Source organism: Nicotiana tomentosiformis, chromosome 11, assembly GCF_000390325.3.
Source record: "Nicotiana tomentosiformis chromosome 11, ASM39032v3, whole genome shotgun sequence".
In the NCBI taxonomy this organism is placed as follows: domain Eukaryota; kingdom Viridiplantae; phylum Streptophyta; class Magnoliopsida; order Solanales; family Solanaceae; genus Nicotiana; species Nicotiana tomentosiformis.
The window spans coordinates 111,424,419-111,450,527 of record NC_090822.1 but is presented as its reverse complement, the minus strand read 5'-3'; the positions used below and the strand labels follow the sequence as shown (position 1 = coordinate 111,450,527).

The following is a 26,109-nucleotide window of genomic DNA, read 5'->3' as shown; positions in this document are numbered from 1 at the left end:
ATATTCATACATATAAATTAATATTAATTAAACAAAAAATTATAATTTACACAAGTAGTTCATGCTTTGAGTCCTAAACTACCCGGACTTTAGCATTAATAGTAGCTACGCACGGACTCTCTTCACCTCGTGCGTACGTAGCCCCCTCAATTAGCAACAATTATTCAATTTAATCCCTATGAGGTAATTTTCTCCTCACAAGATTAGACAAGAGACTTACCTCGTCTCAAAGTCCACTTTCCGATTACCACGTCGCGTTGATTTCTCGATTCAACGCCAAAAATCCAAAACTATCCAAATATTATACAAAATAATTAATATATGCAAAATGATTCAAAATTTATCTATTAAATAAATTACCTTATCCAAAATGGTAAAATTCCTAAAATTCATCCCGGGCCCACATGCTCGGATTCTAAAAATATTTGGATAAAAACGTTACCCATAATCTCAAGAACTTAAATATATAATTTTTACCCCATTCCATAACTATTTTCGTGGTTAAAATCTCATTTTTATAAAAATCTAGGTTTTTCATATAAATCTTTGATTTTTAAGATTTACTACTTATAATAAACCTATAATCTATGTATTTAACTCAAGGTGTGTATAATTAACTTACCTCCAAGTTGTTAGTTGAACTCCCATCTCAAAAGCTCTGAAATCGCTCGAAAATGGAGGAAAAATAGGCTCAAAATGTTTGAGCCCCGATTTTTAACCATTCTGCCAAGCAGTGGTTTCGCACCTGCGGAAGGGGTACTGCACCTACGGCTTTCGTACCTGCTGAAAAGCCTCACAGGTGCGAGTTTTTCCTCGCCTGCCAAGCCTCGCATCTGCGAAAAATGCTCGCGCCCGAGATTCCGCACCTGCGATGGCAGACCTCCCCTTCTCTTTCGCTTCTGCGCATAAACCTCGCATCTGCGGCTATCCAAACGTAGGTGCGAACGTACCAGAAGTAGAAGGCTTGAGCTCTTCTTCAAAATTCCAAAAATTGATCTGAGCCTCATCCGATTAACACTCAGGGCCCCGGGGCCCGCCCGAATATACCAACAGGTTTGAAATCATAAAACGGACTCGATCGAACTTACGGAACGTGTAAAACAACATCAAATCTAAGAATTAACCAAATTAATTCAAACTTAAAATTTTCAAGTTCTTTAATTTACTTCCAATGCACCGAAATATACTTAAACTACTCGGAATGACACGAAATTTTGCGTGCAAGTCTTAAATCACTATACTGAACTATTCCAAACTCGGAATTCCAAACGGACTTCAATTACACAAAAACCTACTCCAAACCAATTTTAAAGAACTTTAAACCTTCAAATAGTTGATTTTCACTATTAAGCGCCAAAACGCTCCCGGGTTATCCAAAACCGGATTCGAACATACGCCCAAGTCCGAAATCATCATACGAACCTATTGGAACTGTTAAATCCCGATTCCGAGGTCTTTTTCTCAAAATATTGACCGAAGTCAAACTTGGCCTTTTAAGGTTAACTTAAGGAACCAAGTGTTCCGATTTCAACCCAAACACATCCAAATCCCGAACCAACTGTCCTCGCAAGTCATAAATCATTAAAAAGACATTCGGGGAGTTTTATTTAAGGGAACGGGGTTCTAAAAGTCGAAACGACCGGTTAAGTCATTACATTCTCTCCCACTTAAATATACGTTCGTCCTCGAACATGCTAAGGAGTGTTCCGGAGTTATCCAAAATTACTGTTTAACACCTCGTGCACCTACCCGTGCTACCACACCCAGTTGAGCACATTAACTCGAGCAAATCTAAAAATTCTCCCCTTTATTTAGGCAAATAAACCTTAGAGCCCAATTCTAACATCTAGAATTCTCCACCATGCCTGTTTCCAACCTATGAATGTCGTATCAATCACTACACGATACACCAATACAGGATTGCATACCTTTGTTGAATTTAGACCATGCACCGCATCATTCACATGATTATAATAACATCCTCCGATAACGATAGCCAAAATTCCACGAATCTAATGTTCACAACATACCTCATGATACCTATAATTCCTGTTCCAACTCTTGAACTGCTTCCACGATGGAAGAAATGTGTAGAAATTCATAACCAACTGCTGAGTCAACAAATTATTATGTTTCTCCTTCTGACAAGAACCATTGCCTCATTATGGACCAAATAATGGTATTTGCTCTTTATTATACTTCATATAATCCGATCGTACTGATCCCGGATCTAATAACCTCATCTCACTTAGTATAAGCTGCTCAAGCAATAAGCCACCTCAGATATGACAAAAAATCTCATATGACGCCACAATGATCCAATAAGCTACGGACTCGATTGTGATACATAAGGAAAACAAACTATGGAAAGGATTACTCAACCCACGTGACTAATTAAATAACTGAAAAGGTGTCATGAACTTTTCTCAGAAAATAGGACACAAAAAACACAAAATAGAATATAGGGAACTGTACTCAACATTACACTGTTGCAGCGTGCAACCCGATCCGCACAAAAAGAATCTATAAAAAAAAAAACTTATCGAGCTAGAATGCTCATTACTTACAAAATATCGGAACATCGGACATAAGCACGCTAAGTGCATAATACCATCCTTAGAAGGACCGACAGCGCCATACGCTACAAAACTCAAGCACAACTAAGGTGCGATATATGATCTGAATCTCGAGAGCCATCCTGCTCACATAACACCATCGCTATATGGAAACTCAACACATAAGAAATTTATCAAGCTGTTTCGCAACTCACATGGCATAATATAGTATTACATAAAATAACCGACGACGAAACGACATCCAACGTCTGAATACTCCTCCATAGGGAGCGGTTATGCTGAAATGAACACATCCGGCCTGATATGGAGCCCATATTCATATTCAAATCCATCCACAGACCTCAAGCCGATTCTGATTGCATCGTACTAGGATAATAACCTTTTCAAGTATCCATAATAACCCTTTTTCCCATATTATAAAAGAATAGCCATCATAACCGGAACAATACTTCCACAGTCGACAACCAAATGAACCAAGCGCCCTCCAGGCATAAATTCTCGAATCAGCGATATTACCACAATCTTTATAATTGGTTTCAATCTTCACTCAATCAAGTGACTACATGTCACTCTTACACAATCTTTCCGTGAGACACGCTCCCACGACCTTCCGCACCAGGTAACAAGTCTGCACATCTATGCTACCAGTTACACTAATATTGTAAAGCATATCAAGAATCCACAAATCAATACACAAGGTCTCTTACACCTGACATCGACTTTAGATGATGCCAAAAATAATACCATCTTACTTTAAACATCTAAATCCCTTTCCTGCTCATCCGAGCTCATGACAACCTTGTCAACACCGAACCGAAATCTTAAATCCTCAACTTTCGAATCCCATGCTACTTAGTGCACTTAACCACGCCAATGCGCAGGAGTACAAGAATTCCATCATAACTCCCGAACTACTAATAGGGTAAACACTTCATCATATAGAAACCTTCTTCTTAACTCATTTCAAGAGAACCATTACAGCACGTGACTGAATTCCCATATCCGTAGAAAATACCGGCCTCAAGTAGTGGTCTAAACCACCATAACTCTTCTGGGATCCCTCTACACATAACATATAATAATACTTGAATTACTCCAAATAAAATCAATTACGGCGGCCGTCAAACCTCGCATGTACCGCCACAAATCACATGCATAATTCAATGCGCTGAAGGAACTGATCATTGCCACCATCGTGCCGATTCAACCATTGTTAGCCGATCCGTCTTTTCTCAATTTACTCTCAACTTGTCTTAGAAATAATAATAGCTCCATTCATTACATCATGAACTTAAATCCGCACTCATCCCAAGTGACCTTATTTCACGAGACCGCGCTATTTCAGAACCCACTAATTATCTCATATCCCTTCTTGTGCGCACTTTTTCATCTTCAATTGGTACACCCATTCTGATACTTCTTTTATGAATCCGAAGTTATTTTCTTCTGTTTCTCTAATGCTACACCACAACCTGAAGATAACGCAGAGTACTCCAAGCCCCGTTTCATAATCTGCTGCAAAAGCTCGATACTCAACCATACTATAGACTCGAGATCCTTAGACACCACACTTTAAATTTTTGAATCCACTAGGACCGTTATTGAGAGTCACTTGCTCTGACTTGTTCCCAAACATGATCAATTCCAAGGCCCTGCTAGCACATGGACACTTTATCAAGGAAACATCCGACTATTTCACTTTCCTGTGCATTATATCTACACAAAGCATAAACTCTGATTCTTCCAAAAACCTGAATATGAATTAATGAGGCCAAATATGGCACACATTCCTTAAATACTTTGCTCAAATTACCACTGATGTTTTCTTTCCTTAGTTGCAATGACCCACCAATACACCGATAACTAGAAACCGCACAAGTTGACACTATGCAATCTAATCATAGATGGTGGAGCTCTCCCACTTAGCTTGAAGCTACAATTACAAAATTTTGGAATCCACCGAGATTCTTTCTTCATCATTGACATGATCCTGTACACGCAACTTGCCAAATTTTCTCGAAATCCTTCTATTAACCTTTAATAAACACTCTGAACCACTAGCCATGTTTACATATTAAATCTCTTACCGGGTAGCCAGTAGAATTCTTCGCAGAAGCTTCGTCAACACCACGCGACCGCTAACCTGCTTACAGGAGATAAACCCACATGTGGAAATTACATGCTGACATATTCCAACGTTGCTGCACTGGGTGCAATTACTACGAAATCAGTAGATCATCCTGAGTCCGAGCTCATTCACCAGCTGCACCAGTCCGTTCACTCCTCATGGACATCAGCTAAAGGTGCGACAATACATTCCAATCCAAAGTCATGTTGTATCCTTCTTCATATCAAGCAACTCCCTCCTGTTGTATCTAATCTTCCTCAATGTAGCGGCTAATATTACAACTTAAGTCCGTAGACCTAGTCATTGTCCATTCTACATCGCAAATCACTCCAAACGTTTCCTCAAGACGTGTAATCATCCTACCACGTAACCCATATGCTACTTTGCCACTCTCCCACTTTGGTCAAACCCTTCTCCTTCAAGCAACTACTCGACTTCTGTTTTCTTACACTTGGCCTTTTCGGAACCTAACCACCGCAAGGCACCTTCCACATGTCCTTCCTCATCCTTCTCTGCCCAGTTGTTGCCTTAACTCAAAATCAGTCTCTGTAGCACTCGAACCAATAACTCATTACCAGTTTTAAACCTTTCTGACGATCATCCTTCTCGAGACATCAATACTAGAAATGTTGCTTCGATCCTGAATCACTGCACACCGTGATATCTAACGACTGCTTCCCCTATACCAATTCCTAACACCCCGTCGTGAAAGCGAGTTGAACAAAACCATAACACTGACGAACCTTAACGCATTTTACAAGGCGACGACACCACATCAAAATTGAGAACTCTACCATAATCGAAAAATATCAAGCTTCGTTACTCCATCAACCCCAAACCTGAACATTCATAGTCCGATTGCCTTTTCTCCGCTGAAATTAAAACATGGAACCTATGAATCATGTACTGAGAAAATCTTCTTTCAAGTCGTTTACTGCTCTGTCACATAGACGGGCATTTTACCATTTCATAAACACTGTGCGATAACAACGCACGAATCATCGTAACAATCAATGCCAAATTTCAAAACCTTAGGTAGTACTGATACTTAACTTGAAACGACAGAGCGTCCTTCCGCAAGGCGACGACAATAGCCCAATTAATTACACAGGGAGAAGCATCTTGCACTACATCTGTAGTACCATTAAAAATTTCCTCGATCCTCAATGTATAACAAGCGCTTCACGTCGCATAAGATTGAATTTGAAGGAAATGTAGGCATAAGCCTCAAAGGAATCGAATCGCACGATGAGGAATCAAGAAGGGAAGTATTCTTAACAGCCTTGTAGCCTCTCGAAGATAAGCACAGACGTCTCCGTACCGATCCGCAAGACTCTACTAGACTTGCTCATGACTTGTGAGACCTAAGTGAACCTAGTGCTCTGATACCATGTTGTCACGACCCAAAATCCATTAAGGTCGTGATGGCGCCGGACACCGCTGTCAGGCAAGCCAACAATACAAACTTCACTTAATTACCCATTTTAGCATTTTTGAAATTAAAATTTCTTCAATGAAATAATAAAGATAAAACTCATAGGGTAAATGATAAATATTTTTAGCAATACAATTCACAACCATTCCCAAAACCCGGTGTCACAAGTGCATGAACATTTACTAGAAAATTAAAAATAAAATACAGCATCTGTCCAGAATACAAATTAGATAGGAAAATATAATAACTCTGAAGGAGACTCTGTTAGCTGCGGATCGTAATATAGAATGCAACTCACCTATGTCCCCACAATTATTAACCACACCTCTGCGCCCACAAGGCCGCTATACATATATGTACCTGCACAATAAAATGTGCAGGAAGTGCAGTATGAGTACGAAAATACTGTGTACCCAGTAAGTATCAAGCCTAATCTCGAAGTGGTAGAGACGAGATGGCCGACTTTGACATTCACTATGGGTCAATAATAATAATTGAAATACAACTAGGATATTTAAATCAGCATGATTTACAGAATTTAAAATAATTTATTTAATCAGCGGAAATAATCAAATTCCTTTCAAATGCAATAATTCTCTATATATTAATTAAATTCCTTCAATTCAAATAAAATTTCCAATTTATCAATTAAATATCATTTACAGGAATAACAATTAATTCTTTAACAAGCAAGAATAATAATTCATTAAATTCTAAGGATTTTCCAATTTATCAATTAAATATCATTTACAGGAATAACAATTAATTCTTTAACAAGCAAGAATAATAATTCATTAAATTATAAGGATTTTCCAATTTATCAATTAAATATTATTTACAGGAATAACAATTAATTCTTTAACAAGCAAGAATAATAATTCTTTAAATTCTAAGGATTTTTTAATTTATCAATTAGCTTCGCAAGCTGAAATAAACTATTAAGGTATCGTGTAATTATTATTATTAAGCACGATTTCTGCCGAGGACGTACGACCCGATCCAGAGTGTCATGTACACTGCCGAGGGACGTGCGGTGCGATCCATAGATGCATCTATCCTGCCGAGGCATTCGGCCCGCTCCACAAGAAAGGAAGACATTTTTTTATGTACCTCCGGAAGGAGAGTATATTTATTATAAGATAAATTCGGGAGGAAGAATAATTTCTTTTAACAATTAATTAATTTAAACAGAAAATCAAACATATGAGATTTCCATCCTTTAATATCTTTATCTAACAATTCACAATATATTCATACATATCAATTAATATTAATTAAACAAAGAATACAATTTACACAAGTAGTTCATGCTTTGAGTCCTAAACTACCCAGACTTTAGCATTAATAGTAGCTACGCACAGACTCTCGTCTCCTCGTGTGTACGTAGCCCCCGCAATAAGCAACAATTATTCAATTTAATCCCTATGGGGTAATTTTTCCCTCACAAGATTAGACAAGAGACTTACCTCGTCTCAAAGTCCACTTTCCGATTACCACGCCGCGTTGAATTCTCGATTCGACGCCAAAAATCCAAAACTATTCAAATATTATACAAAATAATTAATATATGCTAAATGATTCAAAAATTATCAATTAAATAAATTACCTTATCCAAAATGGTAAAATTCCTAAAATTCACCCCGGGCCCACGTGCTCGGATTCTGGAAATTTTTGGATGAAAACATTACCCATAATCTCAAAAACTTAAATATATAATTTATACCCCATTCCATAACTATTTTCGTGGTTAAAATTTTATTTTTATAAAAATCTAGGTTTTTCATCTAAATCTTTGATTTCTAAGATTTACTAGTTATAATCTACCTATAATCTATGTATTTAACTCAAGGTGTGTAGAATTAACTTACCTCCAAGTTGTTAGTTAAGCTCCTATCTCAAAAGCTCTGAAATCGCTCGAAAATGGAGGGAAAATGGGCTCAAAATGTCTGAGCCCCGATTTTTAACTATTCTGCCAAGCAGTGGTTTCGCACCTACGGAAGGGGTACCGCACCTGCGGAAAAGCCTTGCAGGTGCTCGTTTTCCCTCGCCTGCCAAGCCTCGCATCTGCGAAAAATGCTCGCACCTGCGCATTCGCAGGTGCACCCGAGATTCCGCACCTGCAATGGCAGACCTCCCCTTCTCTTTCGCTTCTGCGCATAAACCTCGCATCTGCGAGAGTCGCACCTGCGGCTGTCCAAGCACAGGTGCAAACGTACCAGAAGCAGAAGGCTTCAGTTCTTCTTCAAAATTACAAAAATTGATCCGAGCCTCGTCCGGTTAACACTCGGGGACCCCAGGGCCCCGCCCGAACATACCAACAGGTTTGAAATCATAAAACGGACTCGCTCAAATTCACGAAACGTGTAAAACAACATCAAATCTAAGAATCATACCCCAAACCAAATTAATTCAAACTTAAAATTTTCAAGTTCTTTAATTTACTTCCAATGCGCCGAAATATACTTAAACTACTCGGAATGACATGAAATTTTGCGTGCAAGTCTTAAATCACTATACGAAACTATTCCCAAACTCGGAATTCCAAACGGACTTCAATTACTCAAAAACCTACTCCAAACCAATATTAAAGAACTTTAAACCTTCAAATAGTTGATTTTCACTATTAAACGCCAAAATGCTACCGGGTTATCCAAAACCCGATTCGAACATACGCTCAAGTCCAAAATTATCATACGAACCTATTGGAACCATCAAATCCCGATTCCGAGGTCGTTTTCTCGAAAATGTTGACCGAAGTCAAACTTGGCCTTTTAAGGTTAACTTAAGGAACCAAGTGTTCCGATTTCAACCCAAACACATCCAAATCCCGAACCAACTATCCCTGCAAGTCATAAATCATTAAAAAGACATTCGAGGAGTTTTATTTAAGGGAACGGGGTTCTAAAAGTCAAAACGACCGGTTGGGTCATTACATTGTTCTTGTGTGAAAAAGTAAAGTAGCACATTAGTTCTTCTAGGTTGGTGTGAATTTTAAAAAAAATAATTAAATTTTTGATGAAAATAGAGCCGGGGGGAGGGGGGAGAGGTGTGATGACCCAAAATATTATCTTTGTATTTAATAATTAATTATGTATTCTAAGACTTCGAAAAATACTATTTATCATTCCTCGACTTGCGTGTGCAGTCCGTAAAATTTTTTGGGAAGTTTTTATGTGAAAATGGATTAAAATGTGAATTAGAGCATTAAAACTCAATTGAGTTGACTTTGATCAATATTTTGAGTAAACAGACTCGGATTAGTGTTTTGACGGTTCCGATAGGTCCGTATCGTGATTTGGGACTTGGGCGTATGCCCGGAATCAAATTCCGAGGTCCCTAGCCCGAGATATGGAATTTTGATGAAAAATTAAAAGTTTAAGTTTAAATAGTGATCGGATGCCGAATTATGTGCAAACGACCTCGGAATAGAATTGTGATGGTTCCAACAGCTCCGTATGGTGATTTTGGACTTAGGAGCGTGATCGGAATTTTATTTGGAAGTCCATTGTGAAATTAGGCTTGAAATGGCTAAAACAAGAATTTAAGTTTGAAAGTTTGACCGGGGAATTGACTTTTTGATATCGGGGTCGGAATCTAGTTCCTAAAATTTTTATAGCTCCGTTATATCATTTATGTCTTGTGTGTAAAATTTGACGTCAATTGGACTTGATTTGATAAGTTTCGACATCGAATGTAGAAGTTGGAAATTCTAAGTTTCATTAAGCTTGAATTGGAACATAATTCGTGGTTTTAGCGTCGTTTTAGGTGATTTGAGGTTTTAAATAAGTTCGTATGATATTTTAGGACTTGTGAGCATATTTGGTTGAGGTCCCGAGGGCCTCGGGTGAGTTTCGGATGGTTAACGGATCAAAAGTTGGACTTAAAAAGCTGCTGCAATTTTTCCTCTTCTGTTGGACATTCTGGGCTGTGATCGAGCCCAGGTATCGAGCCAAGATATCGAGCCCAGGGTTGAAGAGGCTCAGGCTCGAGCTTGTGTATCGAAGCCATGATCGAAGGTCCAGCTCGAGGGCCATGATCGAAGGCAATGCTCGAGGGTCATGATCGAGACCCAAGATCGAGGGTCACAATCGAAGGCTCAGGCTCGATGCCATGATCAAGGCTATGATTGAAGGACCAGGCTTGATGCCATAATCGAGGCCATGACCGAGGTCCAGGCTCGAGCCTGTAATCGAAGCCACGATCGAGGCCTAGGCTCGAGGGCCATGATCGAAGCCACGATCGAGGCCCAGTTCGAGGCCCAAATTCCGAAGGCTGCCTAGGCAGTTTTATAAAAAGAAGGCATCCATCCCATTCGCCATTTTTAACAAATTGGAGCTTGAGCAGAGGCGATTTTGGATAGATTTTCAAGGAAAGACATTGGGGTAAGTGATTCTAACTCGAATTTAGTCTATATACACAAATATATCATTGGTTTCACCATTTAATTAGTGTTTTGAGATTGAAATTTGGAAAAAAATTTAAAATCTCATAAAAACGAATTTTTGAGATTTCGGTATCTATCGGAGTCGAATTTGAGTGAAACTGGTATGGTTGGACTCGTAATTGAATGGGTTGTCGGATTTCATAACTTTCGCTGGATTTTGAGACGTGGGCCCCATGGACGAATTTTAAATTAATTTCGGGATTTTATTGAAAATGTAGTATTTTCTTATAGAATTGATTCCTATAAATTTTAATGATCGTATCGAATTATTTTGGCTAGATTCGAGCCAGACAGAGTTGGATAATCGAGGAAAGGGTCTACTAGTTGATTAAATTGGAGCAAGACGATGTAAGTCTCTTGTCTAGTCTTGTGAGGGGGAAATTACCTCATAGGTGATTAAAATTAAACAATTGTTGCTAATTGTGGGGGCTATGTATGCACGAGGTGACGAGAGTCCGTGCATAGCTACTATTAATGCTAAAGTCCGGGTAGTTTAGGACTCAAAACATGAATTACTTGTGTAAATTGTATTCTTTGTTTAATTAATATTATTTGATATATATATATATATATATATATATATATATATATATATATATATATATATATATATATATATATATATATATATTTATATTGTGAATTGTTAGATAAAATTATTAAAGGATGGAAATCTCTTATACTTGATTTTTCTGTTTAAATTAACTAATTGTTAAGAGAGATTGTTTTTCCTCCTGAATTTATCTTATAATAAATATACTCTCATTCCGGAGGTACATAAGAAAATGTCCTCCTTTCTTGTGGAGCGGGCCGAACACCTCGGCAGGATAGATGCATCTATGGATCATGCCGCACGTCCCTCGGCAGTGTACACGAAACTCTGGATCGGGCCGTACGACCTCGGCAGAAATCGTGCTTGATAATAATAATAATTACACGATTTTTGGACAATTGAATTGTAGCTTGTAACGTTATTTAATAAATTAAAAATTTATTGAAATTGAATTGCAGATTGTATAGCTATTTGATAAATTGAAATTTTTATTGAAATTGAAGGATTTAATTAATAGATTGAAAATTGTTGCATTTGAAGGATTTTTATTATTTCTGCTAAATGAATAAAATTACTGTTAACTCTGTGAATCATGTTGATTTGAATAATTATAATTTATTCCATTTATTATTGTTGACCCTTAGTGAGTGTCAAAGTCGGCCATCTCGTCTCTACCACTTCGAGATTAGGCTTGATACTTACTGGGTACACGTTGTTTACGTACTCATGCTACACTTGATGCACTTTTTGTGCAGGATCTGAGACAAATACTAGTGGAGGACCTATCATAGCACATCCTCGTAATCTAGGGGCGTAGTAGTGAGCTACCTTTCTGAGCCGTCCTGCAGGTATCAGTGCCTCTTCTTGTATTTTTAATTCTGTCTATTTTCATTTCAGACAGTATTTGGATTTTTGTATAATTTATTAGATGCTCATACACTTGTGACACCAGGTCTTGGCACACACATTGGTAGAATTTGGTGTCTTATGATTTTTTCTTGGATTTAAATTTTATTGATATATGTTTAATTTATTAGTTGGCTTGCCTAGCTATAGTGTTGGGCGTAATCATGACCTATATGTGAAATTGGGTCGTGACAGGAGGAGTACAAGAAACATGGGAATTTTGGAAAAGGTGGGTCGGGGAGAGTAGCATAAAAAAGTATTTTATACTCTCTAACTAAACACTAAAAAATATTTTTCACTCACCAACCAAACAAGGAAAAATAAGTGATAAAACATTTTCATGGAAAATATTTTCCTTCATACCAAACACACCCTTAATCCCCATTTTTTGATTGAAAAAAAAACGATATTTCACCAGGTTGGTTGTATCTAGTCCATTACGTTCTACAACAGTCCATGTGAAAATTCAATTGTTAAATAGATACTTGTGACTAATAGATTTGGGAACTTTGACTATTTTCTAACATTTAATTTAAATAAGCCCACAGCTATTGGAATCATATTAGTGAGATCAAAATGACTGCGAGATTATTATAAATATGTATTTTAAACTTCGTTGCATATATGGGTTCTTTTGAATCTGCATTTAACATATGAATAGAAATGGTGTGATTTTCTATATACGTTTTCAAAATGCAGTGTTTATAACGTACGAATAGATAAACACACCATTTCTTAAGATTTCTAAACAGTTAACACGTGCTTGAAAGTTACTACAAATAATGGGCGCTGAAATTCATACATTGATTGTCCACTAATAGTCGCAAGTAGGCTAAATACAGTTTGCTTTGTCATTAATTTTCAAACTCCGATTCCTGTTTAAGCTACCTTTTATTTTCTGTACAATATGTGCCATGTTTCACTAAGATACCTTGAAAATTAGTGTTTCTTTCTCTTTTGCCCTTCTCTCAGTTTTTGAAAACGAAAAAACAAATCGTAAAAGAATATATAGCATCCTCGAACTATTTGAGGAAACCTTTGACTGATAGTATATCATTGACGAGGATATTCGGGGATATTTGAAGTACCTCTGATCAACAAGGTCCGGAACGTTCCCTATAAATATCTTTTAAATAACCCCATAACATAAAAAAAAAATATACCGACAATGTATATAACTTAAACATAATAATATAACACATTCAAGCCAGAAACTAAAGAGAGATCACGAATAAGTAGCTAATGCAGATCAGTGGCTCTTTCAATATCAACAATACAAGTAAAAACTAGGATATTGCTTTGCTTAATTAATCTCCAAAAGTATTAATTCTTGGAAATAACGTGCACATAATTAATTAGGAATAATATTTCATAGCTAATTCTTGAGCTCTTGTCCATCTTATTACATATAAGATGACAACCTTATTCAAATTTTACAAGTACAAACCAGACACAGACCAAACAAACCTAATAATAATATTCTAGGCCATGGACCAAGTGATGGGAACTCTTCCCTTATCAGTATCTAAACCCAAAGCTCTCCACACAGCAATGGAACCATCAACTACATTATTTGCACAACCATCATTAATAGAGTCACATTGATCCACAACTTTAGCCGTTACACTCTTCCCATTATTTGCCATAATACGTATCATTTTACCACATTTTGAACCTTTAGCATACCATCTAGTGGACAAAGCTACTACTCTTTCACTATTATCATGATATTTCTCATCACATTCTGATGGACCGCCACCGTCTCCGCCTTTACTGAAATCGTTGAGGGTAAGTTGGGCAGGCGTTGAATCTGTAGGTGACGAAGGAACAGAAGGAGAGTTTCTGCCTTTGCAAGTATTGGTTCCAACATCAGGGTCATCGTTACATTTTCCCCTTATGCAAATTAATTGACCGTCACAATCGTTCAAGGAATTATACGGGCCGTTGCATGAGGAAATGGCGTTTCCTGGCCAAGAAGAAGAGATGAAAATTGCTAAAATGTAAAGAAAAAGGAAGACAAGCTTGACCATGGTGGCTATATTTGTAAAAATATGAAGCTTAATGAATATTAGTACAAAATATTGATGAGTGAAGAAGACTATATGCAAATAGGCAGGTATATATAGGCAAGATATTGAATTGAATGAGAAGAACATTGACTTGATTTTTCTCCAGTCGTGATTTTCGGCTAATAGTCGGGGCGGACCTTACATAAAGCAATTAAAGCAATTGTTTTAGGTCCAAATATGGAGACCATTTTTACAATTAATAGGTTATGTATAAGTTTGAAAAATGTTATGTGAAGTGAAAAAAATTGATTTCTTTCTTTAACAAGTATAGAGAAGAAGGATTTGTAACTGCTATGATTTCAGTCACGAAAATTGCACTTGAAATGAATATCGAACCCGAATTTCATATGAAACATATTATATATAGGAAGTAACAATTTAATGAGAATGTTGATAATAAAATCTTAAAATCTTTTTCAAATCTTCAACTTTCGCTAATTAGTGCCAAAACCTTCTAAAAAATCTAAATGCAAATCCGGGCATACATCCAAATCCAAAATCACCGCCCGGATCTAACGGAACCATAAAAACTCCGGTCCGGGGTCAAATACATAAAAGCCAAACTTGGTCAACTCTTCTAACTTAAAGCTTCAATCATGAAATTTATTCTTTCAAATCGATTCCGATTAACCTGAAAACCAAAACCGACGATTCACACAAGTCATAATACATCATATGGAGCTACTTGTACCCCCAAACTACCGAGCGAAGAGTCCTTTGGAGTTGATTACTATATACATAGTAGACAAGGCTATGTTTTTCAATTCAAAATAGATTTGAATAATTCGAAGCATATGAAAATATTTTTTGTTTTCTATTTAGCGGTAAAAATTAAGATCGCTAAAGCATAATAATCAATTCGATATTGATGATTTAGATTTATTTTCGGAATTAAAAATATTTTTAAAAAATAGTATAATTAGAATATAACAGTTTAATTGATGCACTCGGTCAACTAAAAAGATTTGATTCTTTTTTCAATGCCTATATTACTTATGGACTAATGTTAATAAATCTTGTTACCGCTGCTTCAGCAGAAAGAAATTTTCAAAATTAAATTGATAAAATTTTACCTAAGGTCAACAATATCTCAAGAAAGGTTAAATGGATTAGCTATATTGTCAATTAAGAAAGACTTATTAGGAGTTATTGATTATAAAAAAAATTATTAATAACTTTGTATCTAAGAAACGCTATAAAAATAGACTTCAAATAAATAAATATTTTATTTTTTAAAAAAAAGTTAAGGCCCCTCATTAAATTTGGCTTTAGGCCACAGAACTCGTCGGGTTGCACCTGCTAATAGTGTACAATTTTCATTACGAAACCTTACCAAAACATTAGGCTTTTCTGTCTAATGAAAGAAGTGTGTTTCGGTCCCATGCTTGTAAAGTGAACCTGGCTTTGATGATCGGAACTTTTCTTTTCATCTCATGATCATTAATTTTTCTCCCATTTGATGTGTAAGTTCGTTCATACACATAAGAATAGACATATTTCATGTCAAATTTGATTTTTACTTCCCTTTTTTTAATTTTTTTTTATTCAAACGGGTCCCACAAATTACATTCCTTTTACTTTTGCTTTTGCTTTTCCTTTTCTATTTTCTCTTCCTTTTCTTTATTCCTTTTTATTTAAATAGTCCCGCACTTCTTTCCCACGAAAAAGGAAAAGGTCATATGGACAAATCTTGAGAAATGTCTCTTGAATTAAGTAATTTTTATTGTCTATATAAATCGTTAGTCAACGAGAATTTCTTTCCTTTATATTTGTGAACAAAACTAAGAATATTTTCAAGTAGCTAGCAGAAAATAGTCTCAGGTTTCGAAATTCCAAGAACAATATAAGAGCTTAGAAAACGATGATACAACTGCATAGGTTGTTTTTATTATTCATTTCTTTGACAATCCATGTGCCTTTCTCTAACTTTCAACTTTCATAGTTAGCTTTGAAAACCTGTTAATCGTACTTAGAATTTAGATTTGACTGTCTCATAGCATCCAAAAAGGGATACCTTACATAATTTGGATCTAATTTGATACACTAACCAAGCACAATTGGGTTTAAATCTTTAATTCATGATTGTGTTGTAGTTTTCCATGTCTCAGAATTATATTTTGAATCTCCAGTTCATCTGATAATAACAACTTATGAATCCAAATTCATGAATATATCTCATGATTTGAAAGAACATAATTCTAAAAAGGAGTTTATGTTCTTTGCACTGGGAGTATATAAATTTTTTACACCACCAAGTTTTAACCTACAATATAATAACATGCAAGTCCTTTATCCTAATACTGTATGCAAATATCTCTATTGAAGCTTTTTATGTTAAGCAGATCCTCCTGCATGATAGAATCCTCTTAACAAGAAATATTTTATTAAAACAAGGCTCATGCTTGCCAATTTTAGAAGGGAAAAAAAGGGCAGCTGCACGAAGTATCCCGCGTTCACGTAGGGTCCGGGGAAGAGATGTAGGCAGCCTACCCTGATGCAAGCATGAGTGGCTTATTCCACGGCTCGAACCCGTGGCCAACAGGTCACACGAAGACAACTTTACCGTTGCTCCAAAGCTTCCCAATTTTAGGAAATACAAAAAGGAGAGAACCTAAACTTGAATAAGAAAGAGTACCATATTACAATCACCAGTTTCTCCAACCTCTACACACCAAAAAGGGACTAAAGGCTGCAAAAACTTATGGTGAGCATCTCATATTACAGTCACTGAATTTGAAACCACCATGTAACAAATTCAGCTTAAAGATCATCTTTCTTTGCAGAAAGACCAAGAAGTTTAGCTAGCTCCCCGTTTTCATAGGCCTCGACGGTATCTGTGTACAGATATTAACGTCATAAGCACAGGATTATGATTATCCATAGGCACCAAAGCATAGATATGTTTTCAGTAGCTTACCATCTGATCCTCCGATATGCTTTCCGTTAATGAAAACTTGTGGCACAGTACGTCTGCCAACGATTTCACTAAGGGCATCCTGAATACTCCAGCCATCATCTGACAAAAGGAGAAGCAGAATATTTTTAAAGATAAAGATCAAAGGCATGACGTGATGACCTAAAACCATCTTTTTCACCATTTACATTGAATTCAAACAGTTGTCCCCCTTAAGAAGATCCAAACAAAGGGAAAATTCTCTGCCAGTTCTGCTGCTAACACACCCACATGGCATTCGACAAATTGGAATCATCAGATGTATGAAACAGGGAGGTGGATTATATTGGATAATAAAATTATACCAGAGGTTCAAGGGCTCAGGTTGCTAGATGTAAATACTAAGTGAAGTGTACAACTTTCTAGAGTGAAGAAGTACAGACCTAAAAGTTAGCTCAGCCATCATGGGGGCGGAAGATCCATCAATTTAAAGCAACAAAAGAAAAAGAAGAGAAAAATCACATGGACATAAGAGATGTATGAAACTGGTTTTTTCCCTTCAAATTGGACAAGCCTAATTGACTGAAAATGTTCCAACCCTTGTAAAGAAATAGTAGAAAAATGTTATTGGTTAATAGCAAGATAATGAGATGTAATCCGACGTATGTTACAATTTCAATTAGCTACTGAAATCCGGTGTGAACAGTCGACAAAACCTTAGAAGGTTGGCAGCTGCAGCCTTATCTTACAACATGTGGGGATTGAGAAAAAGAAATTTGGGGGTGAGGGTGGAGGCAATCAAGGATACCTCTTTCATCAAGCTCAACAACATAAGGTTTTTGCTTCAACTCTTTAAACACAGCCTTTGCTTTCTTACAGTATCTGCAAAGCAATAAAATTAAGCAAACAGTTAACATTACATACAATCAACATAAATAAATATTGCTTTGCAGAACTGCAAAGCAATAAAATTATGCAAACAGTTAACATTACATACAATCAACATAAATAAATAACATTTGCATTTCAGGACATTATATACATATACTTTTAAGAAGTTGAATATGTAAAAGTAGGCTTCCAATAGGAAAATTAACGAGTCTATAAGCCATATTAGTTGCCAATGATTTTGATCTTTGGATCTCAAACATTCTTTTAAGTGTTGAGGCATGGGTTTCACTGGCTAACATGATACCTGTTGCATTGCCTCAAAAATATTGTGCGTCTTGTTTTTATAAGCACATGAACTAAACAGATTTTGCATGATAACTACAGAATTGAAAAAAAGCTCAGGATGGGCACTTTGGGAAAAAAGGCTCCTTTAGTTGCCCTTTTAGTGATGAAATATAAGCCTTTCATCCATTGAATGATGCATTCAGAAGGTAAAAAGACTTTCTGTGACATGTCCTCGGAATTAAGAAGAGAGCATATTGCGCATAACATAGATTGAATACAGTTCTCCCCAACCTCGCTAACGTCATCTCCATCCCTCTCTCTAGATGCATGAGTCTGCATTATAATTTATGTAGAACAACAATGGAACCATAAACCAGAGCAATTCAAAACTCTACTATTATGTTTATCATACCATTTTATTCAAAGACTTGAGCACCCTCACTCCAATTCAATTATTGTAACCGTGGGGAGTATGATAACTTCTCCTCCGAGTCAAACCTACCCTCCTTGTTAGTTGTTACTCAAGCCTGGATATGGATAGTCTTTACTTATGAAAAGCTTGGTATTTCTTTGAATTTTGTTATCCATGTTCCTATAAAGGCAAAATATATTTCCTAGAGCTAAATACAGCTAAAAGAAACAGAAAACGAAATAGAAGAAAATCCACTCGTCAAAAGTATTAATTTCTCTATTTGGCGGTCTAGTTGACCAAAACTTTTCTGAAAGGTCTTTGATCTAAAAATGGAAGGAAAAGTAAGGATTAAGTCCATTAAAACCATAGATTTGTGATAGTAGAGCATTTGAAATAGGAATTAACCGTCCCCTGCCTCCTCATTCCCATCCTCTTTTGAGGTAATTTCCTCATGTCTAATTAAACAAGCTATGATTGAATATCCTCCTTTCATCTATTTGCTCGCACATGACTTTAAGGGAAATGATAGCTCCTTCGGCTCTTCAATTAGACATCATATGAGGGCAAGGTAAACGGCCAATTAATTCCAATTATAAGTAGTTATGATTTAGTATAATTATTTGTTGACATTTGTCTGGTGGTTTGAAATAGTAGAGCATTTGAAATAGGAATTAACCGTCCCCTGCCTCCTCATTCCCATCCTCTTTTGAGGTAATTTCCTCATGTCTAATTAAACAAGCTATGATTGAATATCCTCCTTTCATCTATTTGCTCGCACATGACTTTAAGGGAAATGATAGCTCCTTCGGCTCTTCAATTAGACATCATATGAGGGCAAGGTAAACGGCCAATTAATTCCAATTATAAGTAGTTATGATTTAGTATAATTATTTGTTGACATTTGTCTGGTGGTTTGTAAAAGCATTCTGTTTTCGACCGTTACCACCTAAGTTGCTCGGACTCGAGTGCGGGTGTCCGATACGGGTGCAGATCTAGAGGTCAGATCCTTCATTATCTAAATTTAAAGATTCGGGGGTACGGATCCAAGTACGGATAAGGGTGCGGGGATTCGGCTAAAAATAATTCAATTATTTAAAAATAGAGTTATAAAAATATGTATAAATTATGAGACATGTGAAAAACTTATAAGGTATTCCGAGAAGGAGAAAATATTGAACAAGAGTAGAATTTTAGAAGGAGATAAAAGGAAAATGACTGACATAGAAATTTATATATACAAGGTATTCCATTTTCTTCCATATCACCCTAGCTTTTGATTTGTTTTCAAAAATCATAGTATCTGTCCCAAATTTCTCCGTTGATTTTGGTCAAAGTACCCAAAATCGGTTGACCAGATCCGACACGGATCCCACACCCATACCCACGTCGTGTCGACACGGGTGCGGCACTGAAAGTGAAGAGTCCGAGTAACTTAGGTTACCACTGTCTCGTCTTTCTTACCCCGTCACTGTTTTCGACCGTTACTTCAGCGCCGGCTCCGGCGTGACGGGCAGTCCAGGTAATCCCTCCCACACTCCCCTCGCCCCACACCCCTCTCTCTCCTCCACCTCCTCCTCTATTATCACTCCCCCAACCCCCTCTCTTTCTTCCCCTTTCCTCTTATCCCCCCATTCTTAACACAACAGATTTTCGGCGAGCGACGAGCAGTCCAACAACCACCCCACGCCGACGCCGTTCCTTTTGTCTTCTCTTCTTTATACCTTTCTCTGTCCGCTGCGTCTCTGCTTTGAGTTCAATTGGGCCACCTGTGGTGAGGGTGACAACCCTACCATCATCTATTTTTCTTGGTTCTGTGGTGTGTTGTGAGTGCTGCAGGTACCATTTTGTGGTTGTTTGGTGACGGGAGGGAGGCGCACGCGCAAAAGCAGCAAAGCAGGTCGGTTGGCAGGAACAAGGACAAAACATTGGGTTCTACAGCATCGGGAGTATACCAAATCGAAAGTCCCACCTCTTGTTTCTCTCTCTCATGTCTTAGTTGATTTGTTGTTGTAGTAGTACGTAATTAGTTTAGTCAATTTAGTAGTGGACCTATATTCCCATTTATAACATAGACTTCCGTAGGTATAACGACTGTGGTTTGTAATGGCAATGTAAGGTCATGTCCTCGGGGTGGGCTGGTGGCGGGGCGGGGATTAGGGCAAGGGTCGGGGGGTGGGACACCAGAGTAAAGTGGAAGCAAAGAAAGCGGCTTACCTTAAGTTAGTGGAGAGTACCGACGATGAGCATATGAGAGCGTATAGAGAAAGGTATAAGGAAGCTAGGAGGGAGGCGAAAGTAACGGTCACGGAGGCTAAGATGGCTACGTTTGGGCGGCTGTATGAGGAATTGGGGGGTAAAGAGGAAGGCTCGTGATCTGGAGCAAGTGAGGTGTACCAAATACGAGGAAGGTCGTGTATTGATGGAAGAAGCCCAAATTAAGCAGAGATGGCAGCCGTATTTTCATAGACTTCTGAATGAAGAGGGAGACAGAAACATCGAGTTAGGGGAATTGGGGCACTCCGAGAGTCACCAAGACTTTAGGTACTGTGAGCGTATTGAGGTGGAGGAGGTCGTGGGAGCAATGCGTAAGATGAGCCAGGGAAAAGCGACTGGATCAGACGAGATTCAAGTGAAATTTTGGAGGTATGTGGGTAGAGCAGGTTTGGAGTGGATGACTGAGTTGTTTAATGTTATTTTCAGGACGAAAAGGATGCCAGATGAGTGGAGGTGGTGTACGATGATCCCGTTGTACAAGAACAAAGGGGATATCCAGAATTGTAACAACTATAGGGGTATTAAATTACTAAGTCATACCATGAAAGTTTGGGAAAATGTAGTGGAAGGGAGGGTAAGGAAGGCAGTGTCAATATCAGATAACCAGTTCGGGTTCATACCAGGTCGTTCTACAACGAAAGCTATCCACCTTATCAGGAGGTTGATGGAACAGTACAGAGATAAGAAGAGGGATTTGCACATGGTATTTATTGATCTAGAGAAGGCGTATGACAAGGTCCCTAGGGACGTTCTTTGGAGATGCCTGGAGGTGAAAGGTGTGCCGGTAGCTTATATTAGTGCAATAAACGATTTGTATGATGGAGCTAAGATTCGGGTAAGGACTGTGGGAGGGGACTCAGAGCCTTTTCCGGTGGTTATGGGGTTACACCAAGGATCTGCGCTCAGCCCGTTCTTATTTGCTCTGGTGATGGACGCATTGACACACCATATTCAAGGGGAGGTGCCATGGTGTATGTTGTTCGTTGATGATATAGTTTTGATTGATGAGACGAAAGGCGGCGTGAATGAGAGACTGGAGGTATGGAGGCAGGCCCTGGAGTCTAAAGGTTTCAAGTTGAGTAGGACCAAGACAAAATATTTGGAGTGTCAGTTCAGCGAGGGGTCGGGGGAAGCGGGCGTGGAGGTGACGCTTGACTAAGAGAGAGAGTTTCAAGTATCTAGGGTCAATTATCCAGGGAAACGGGGAGATCGACGGGGATGTCACGCACCGTATCGGGGGGTGGATGAAATGGAGGTTAGCGTCTGGAGTCCTGTGCGACAAGAAGGTGCCACTGAAACTTAAAGGTAAGTTCTATAGAGCGGTGGTTAGACTATAGAGCTGGAGTCTAAGTTCTATGTTGTATGGAGCTGAGTGTTGGCCAGTCAAGAATTCTCATATCCAGAAGATGAAAGTAGCCGAAATGAGGATGCTGAGATGGATGTGTGGGCACACTAGGCTGGATAAAATTAGGAATGAAGTTATTCGGGAGAGGGTGGGCGTGGCTCCCATGGACGTCAAGATGCGGGAAGCGACCCTTAGATGGTTCGGGCACGTGCGGAGGAGGAGCCTAGAGGCCCCGGTTAGGAGGTGTGAACGGTTGACTTTGACAGGTACGAGAAGAGGTAGAGGACGACCTAAGAAGTATTGGGGCGGGGTGATCAGGCAAGACATGGCGCAACTTCAGATTTCCGAGGACATGATCCTGGATAGGGAGGTGTGGAGGTCGAGCATTACGGTTGTAGGTTAGGGGGTAGTCGAGCATTTTTCCAGCTAGTCTGATAGAGTTTGGTCTAGGTCTGCTAGCGGTTGTTGTTCATCACACGATTTTTATTTCCATAATTTATTTATTTTTCAATTTTATTATTGACATACTTATTGCCCTTCCAAGTATTTGTTGTCTCTTACGGTGCTGATTCTATTTGTCTGCTTTCTGTGTTGTTACAGATCTTTTGTTTATGAGCCGGGGGTCTCCCGGAAACAACCTCTCTACCCCCGGGTAGGGGTAAGGTTTGCGTACACTCTAACCTCCCCAGACCCCACTAGTGGGATTACTACTGGGTTGATGTTGTTGTTTGTTTGTATGAGGGCAAGGTAAACTAAATTTCTGTTTATAATTTGATGTAATGAACTATTCAATTATCAATTGACACACCTCAAAGTTAGCAAGTCCAAACAACTTCAGTAAAAAAAGAGACAACACTTTTACTTTCTCTACTTTTGATTTCCACAGCTTAAGATTCAATTGCAACCTAGCAGAATAGTCAAAATGTATCCACTACCATAATAAAGACCCATAAACAGAAATTTTTTAATTAACCAAGTATAGCAATATGTACATACCCATATTCATTACAATTAATAAGCCAAAGACAGCTAAATAGAAAAACGTATGCTGCCAAAGTGGGTCAAGAAAAGAGCTAAATCACCTAACAGAAGAAAATGTTCCCACATTTTACATATATCCATCCAATAATTAACTTGATTATGGAATCCAAAATCATGATCTATCTGCAAAGTATCCTAGACAAAAATGTACTACAACGGCAACCGTCGGTCTCAAATTTAACATTTCTCAGAATGAAAACTTCTTTAAGATTCTTTGTGGATAACCGAGAAAGCCCCAAGCAGTGGCGTACGCAGGAGCTTTTGTAAGCGGTATCACCATTTTAATCGTGAACAAATAACCTGTAAGAGGTTAGGGGTTCAAACCCCTCTGGGCACGTATATTTTTTAGATGAGGCACAAAAGTATTAAAACATAAAATGAAGTTACGCTGGTTCGAACCGACGGCCCCGCATAGAAAACTTCACAGTATGACCAGATAAGCTACACAGCTCAACGTGACAAGTGGTGTTAACTTTGTTCTATTTTACCCTTTTTTGTTTCTACATTTGAATTATATATAATTAATTAGTAAAGATTTTCGACGAAGCGGTGTGGTGTCACGTGACACCGGTTGGGATAAGGTGGATCCGCCCCTGGCCCCAAGGGTCTAGATGCACAATTCTACAATTAATGGATAATGGCCCCACCCCTCTATCCTTCTCCACTTAAATATGTGGCATGATTCCGACCTGTGACGTGCTTCTAACTCAGCACATCATGCATTGCATTTTCACCACTAGATCAAAGCCCGGGGGCTATGTTTCAGTATCTTTTTTGTACAATGTAACTTACATTTATTCCTAAAGTTGTTACACATTCATCAAAGACAAAAACTTCATGCTCTCTTTTGGAAGAGTAGCTCTAACCTAAAAAGGGTCTTCCAATTTGCAATTTATCATATCAATTTGAGAAAGATCAATCAGAAACACAATCAAAGACCATAAAAATGCAACAACACACAGAAAACATAATCAAATAAGCTAAAAAATCACCAAAAAGGGCAAAAAGGAGCTTAAAGGGATAGAAAACTAACGGGCAATAGGATTTGGAGAAGATAACAATGGAGTGAGAAGAAATTGTTTTCTTGGCAAAGGCAGAGGCATCTCCTTCTCCAGCTTCAGCAAATGTTGATGTGTACAACAACACAGTTAAAGATACTACGAATAAGAAGATGGGTATTGAGGAGAATGATTTAGTATTGGAATAGGCAGCTGATTTCGCCATTTTCGAGATATGTGAAAGAGCTGAATACTTGCTATTGCTTCTTTGGTCTTTCAAGATCTCATCGGATTCAATATATGAGAAAGAAAAGGTACTATATATTCATATGATAATTGGGCTTTGGCCTTTTTAGTTCTTGGGCCTAAGAAACTGACTCTTACATCGACGGACCAAAACCTATTGGGCTCAGTGAAATTACAGATTAATTTGTAAAAATAGCCTTTATTTGGCCCTATTTTTTAAAATAGCTACTTTCCTAGTTTCAAATGTCCGGTGTTTCAGTTGTGGAATTTGAAACTCCAGAATAATTGACATTTTTCAACACAAGGGCTAAAAATTGACTATTTGTATATTTTTTCTCCATTTAATTGGAGATCAGGAAATTTGGGCCCATTAAGTAAGTCGTGGAGAGGAATTAGACTACCTAGGGGTAGTGCACGGTTAGCCATTAATTAGAGATGTCTTTACACTTTAGCCACTGTTTAAAATATATTTACTCTTTAGCCAGTGCTTAATAAATTTTACCTGTCCGGACGAAAATACCCTTGTGCTCTAGACATGGGTGTTGTGTAAATATTAAGGACACGATATCCTTACCTTCATGAATGTTGTGTAAATCTTAAGGACAAAGTGTCATGTATTTGCACCTTCCGTTGTTAAACTTTAGGATATCATGTCCTTAATTTCATATGTGTAGTGTAAATGTTAAGGACATGGCGTCCTTAACTTCATGTGTGCAGTGTAAATGTTAAGGACATAATGTCCTTAACTTATATTTGCACCTTCTGTTGTTAAACTTTAGGACCTCATGTCCTTAACTTCATATGTGTAGTGTAAATGTTAAGGACATGGTAACATGGTGTCCTTAACTTCATGCGTGCAGTGTAAATGTTAAGGACATAGTGTCCTTAACTTTATGAGTGTTGTGTAAATATTAAGGACATGGTGTCCTTAACTTCATGAATACTGTGTAAATATTAAGGACAAAGTGTCTTGTTTTTGCACCTTCCGATGTTAAACTTTAAGACATCATGTCCTTAACTTCATATGTGTAATGTAAATGTTAAGGACATGTCCTCCTTAACTTCATGTGTGCAGTGTAAATGTTAAGGACACCATGTCCTTAATATTTACACAACACTCATGAAGAAAGGGTAAAAACGTCTTTTTGTATTAATTTTAATAAAGTAAGTGGCTATTTTTGCTCAGCATTAAAAATATTGGATAAAAACTAAATACCATATTAAAAAGTGACTATCCCATGCCATTTCCTCAGTACGTAGTCGTCCACCCAAAAATATAACCGGCAAATGTGTATTTACGTTTTTAGCCATGCATAATTAGTGCATAATTTATGTATACCAACTAAGGGCTGTTAATATTTTTGGCCGAGCGGCTAAATGTGTAACTTCCCCTAAGAATTATGGATCATTCAGTGTTCAAGAGCGTTGTGTTTGGCCAAGGTGCCAGGATCTGTCATCTCTCCTGGAACTTACCATGAGGTGTTCTAATCAACCTTTTCGTTAAGCATTTTAAGTATGCAAAAGAATATCTATTAAGCCATAAGACCACTGTACATTTCTTGGAAATCATGCATTCTTGCCATACTTTTGTCTACATCATATTGGCGCTTTTG

At 37.8% G+C, this 26,109-nt stretch overlaps 2 protein-coding genes across 2 annotated transcripts; both read right to left on the bottom strand.

Annotated features, from left to right (window-relative positions):
- Positions 1–13,309: 13,309 nt before the first annotated feature.
- On the bottom strand, positions 13,310–14,203 carry LOC104111895 (kiwellin-like). Its single transcript, XM_009621695.4, has one exon. The coding sequence runs from the start codon at positions 14,196–14,198 to the stop codon at positions 13,524–13,526; it is 675 nt and encodes a 224-aa protein (XP_009619990.2). The 5' UTR covers positions 14,199–14,203; the 3' UTR covers positions 13,310–13,523.
- Positions 14,204–16,477: 2,274 nt separating this feature from the next.
- LOC104111896 (glutaredoxin-C4) lies at positions 16,478–24,541 on the bottom strand. Its single transcript, XM_009621696.4, has 4 exons — positions 24,286–24,541; positions 17,813–17,886; positions 17,029–17,127; positions 16,478–16,945 (listed from the first exon to the last, which is right to left on the bottom strand). The coding sequence occupies exons 1-4, from the start codon at positions 24,474–24,476 to the stop codon at positions 16,872–16,874; spliced, it is 438 nt and encodes a 145-aa protein (XP_009619991.1). The 5' UTR covers positions 24,477–24,541; the 3' UTR covers positions 16,478–16,871.
- Positions 24,542–26,109: the final 1,568 nt, after the last annotated feature.

Bases quoted from the DNA above. Each gene is read 5' to 3' on its own strand.
- LOC104111895 (XM_009621695.4), bottom strand. From the start codon at position 14,198: ATGTTCTTCTCATTCAATTCAATATCTTGCCTATATATACCTGCCTAT.
- LOC104111896 (XM_009621696.4), bottom strand. From the start codon at position 24,476: ATGGCGAAATCAGCTGCCTATTCCAATACTAAATCATTCTCCTCAATA. The intron at 17,128-17,812 runs GTATCCTTGATT...TCCTTTTGTCAG, and splicing joins TGTTGAGCTTGATGAAAGAG to ATGATGGCTGGAGTATTCAG. The intron at 16,946-17,028 runs GTAAGCTACTGA...ATCTGTACACAG, and splicing joins GCATATCGGAGGATCAGATG to ATACCGTCGAGGCCTATGAA.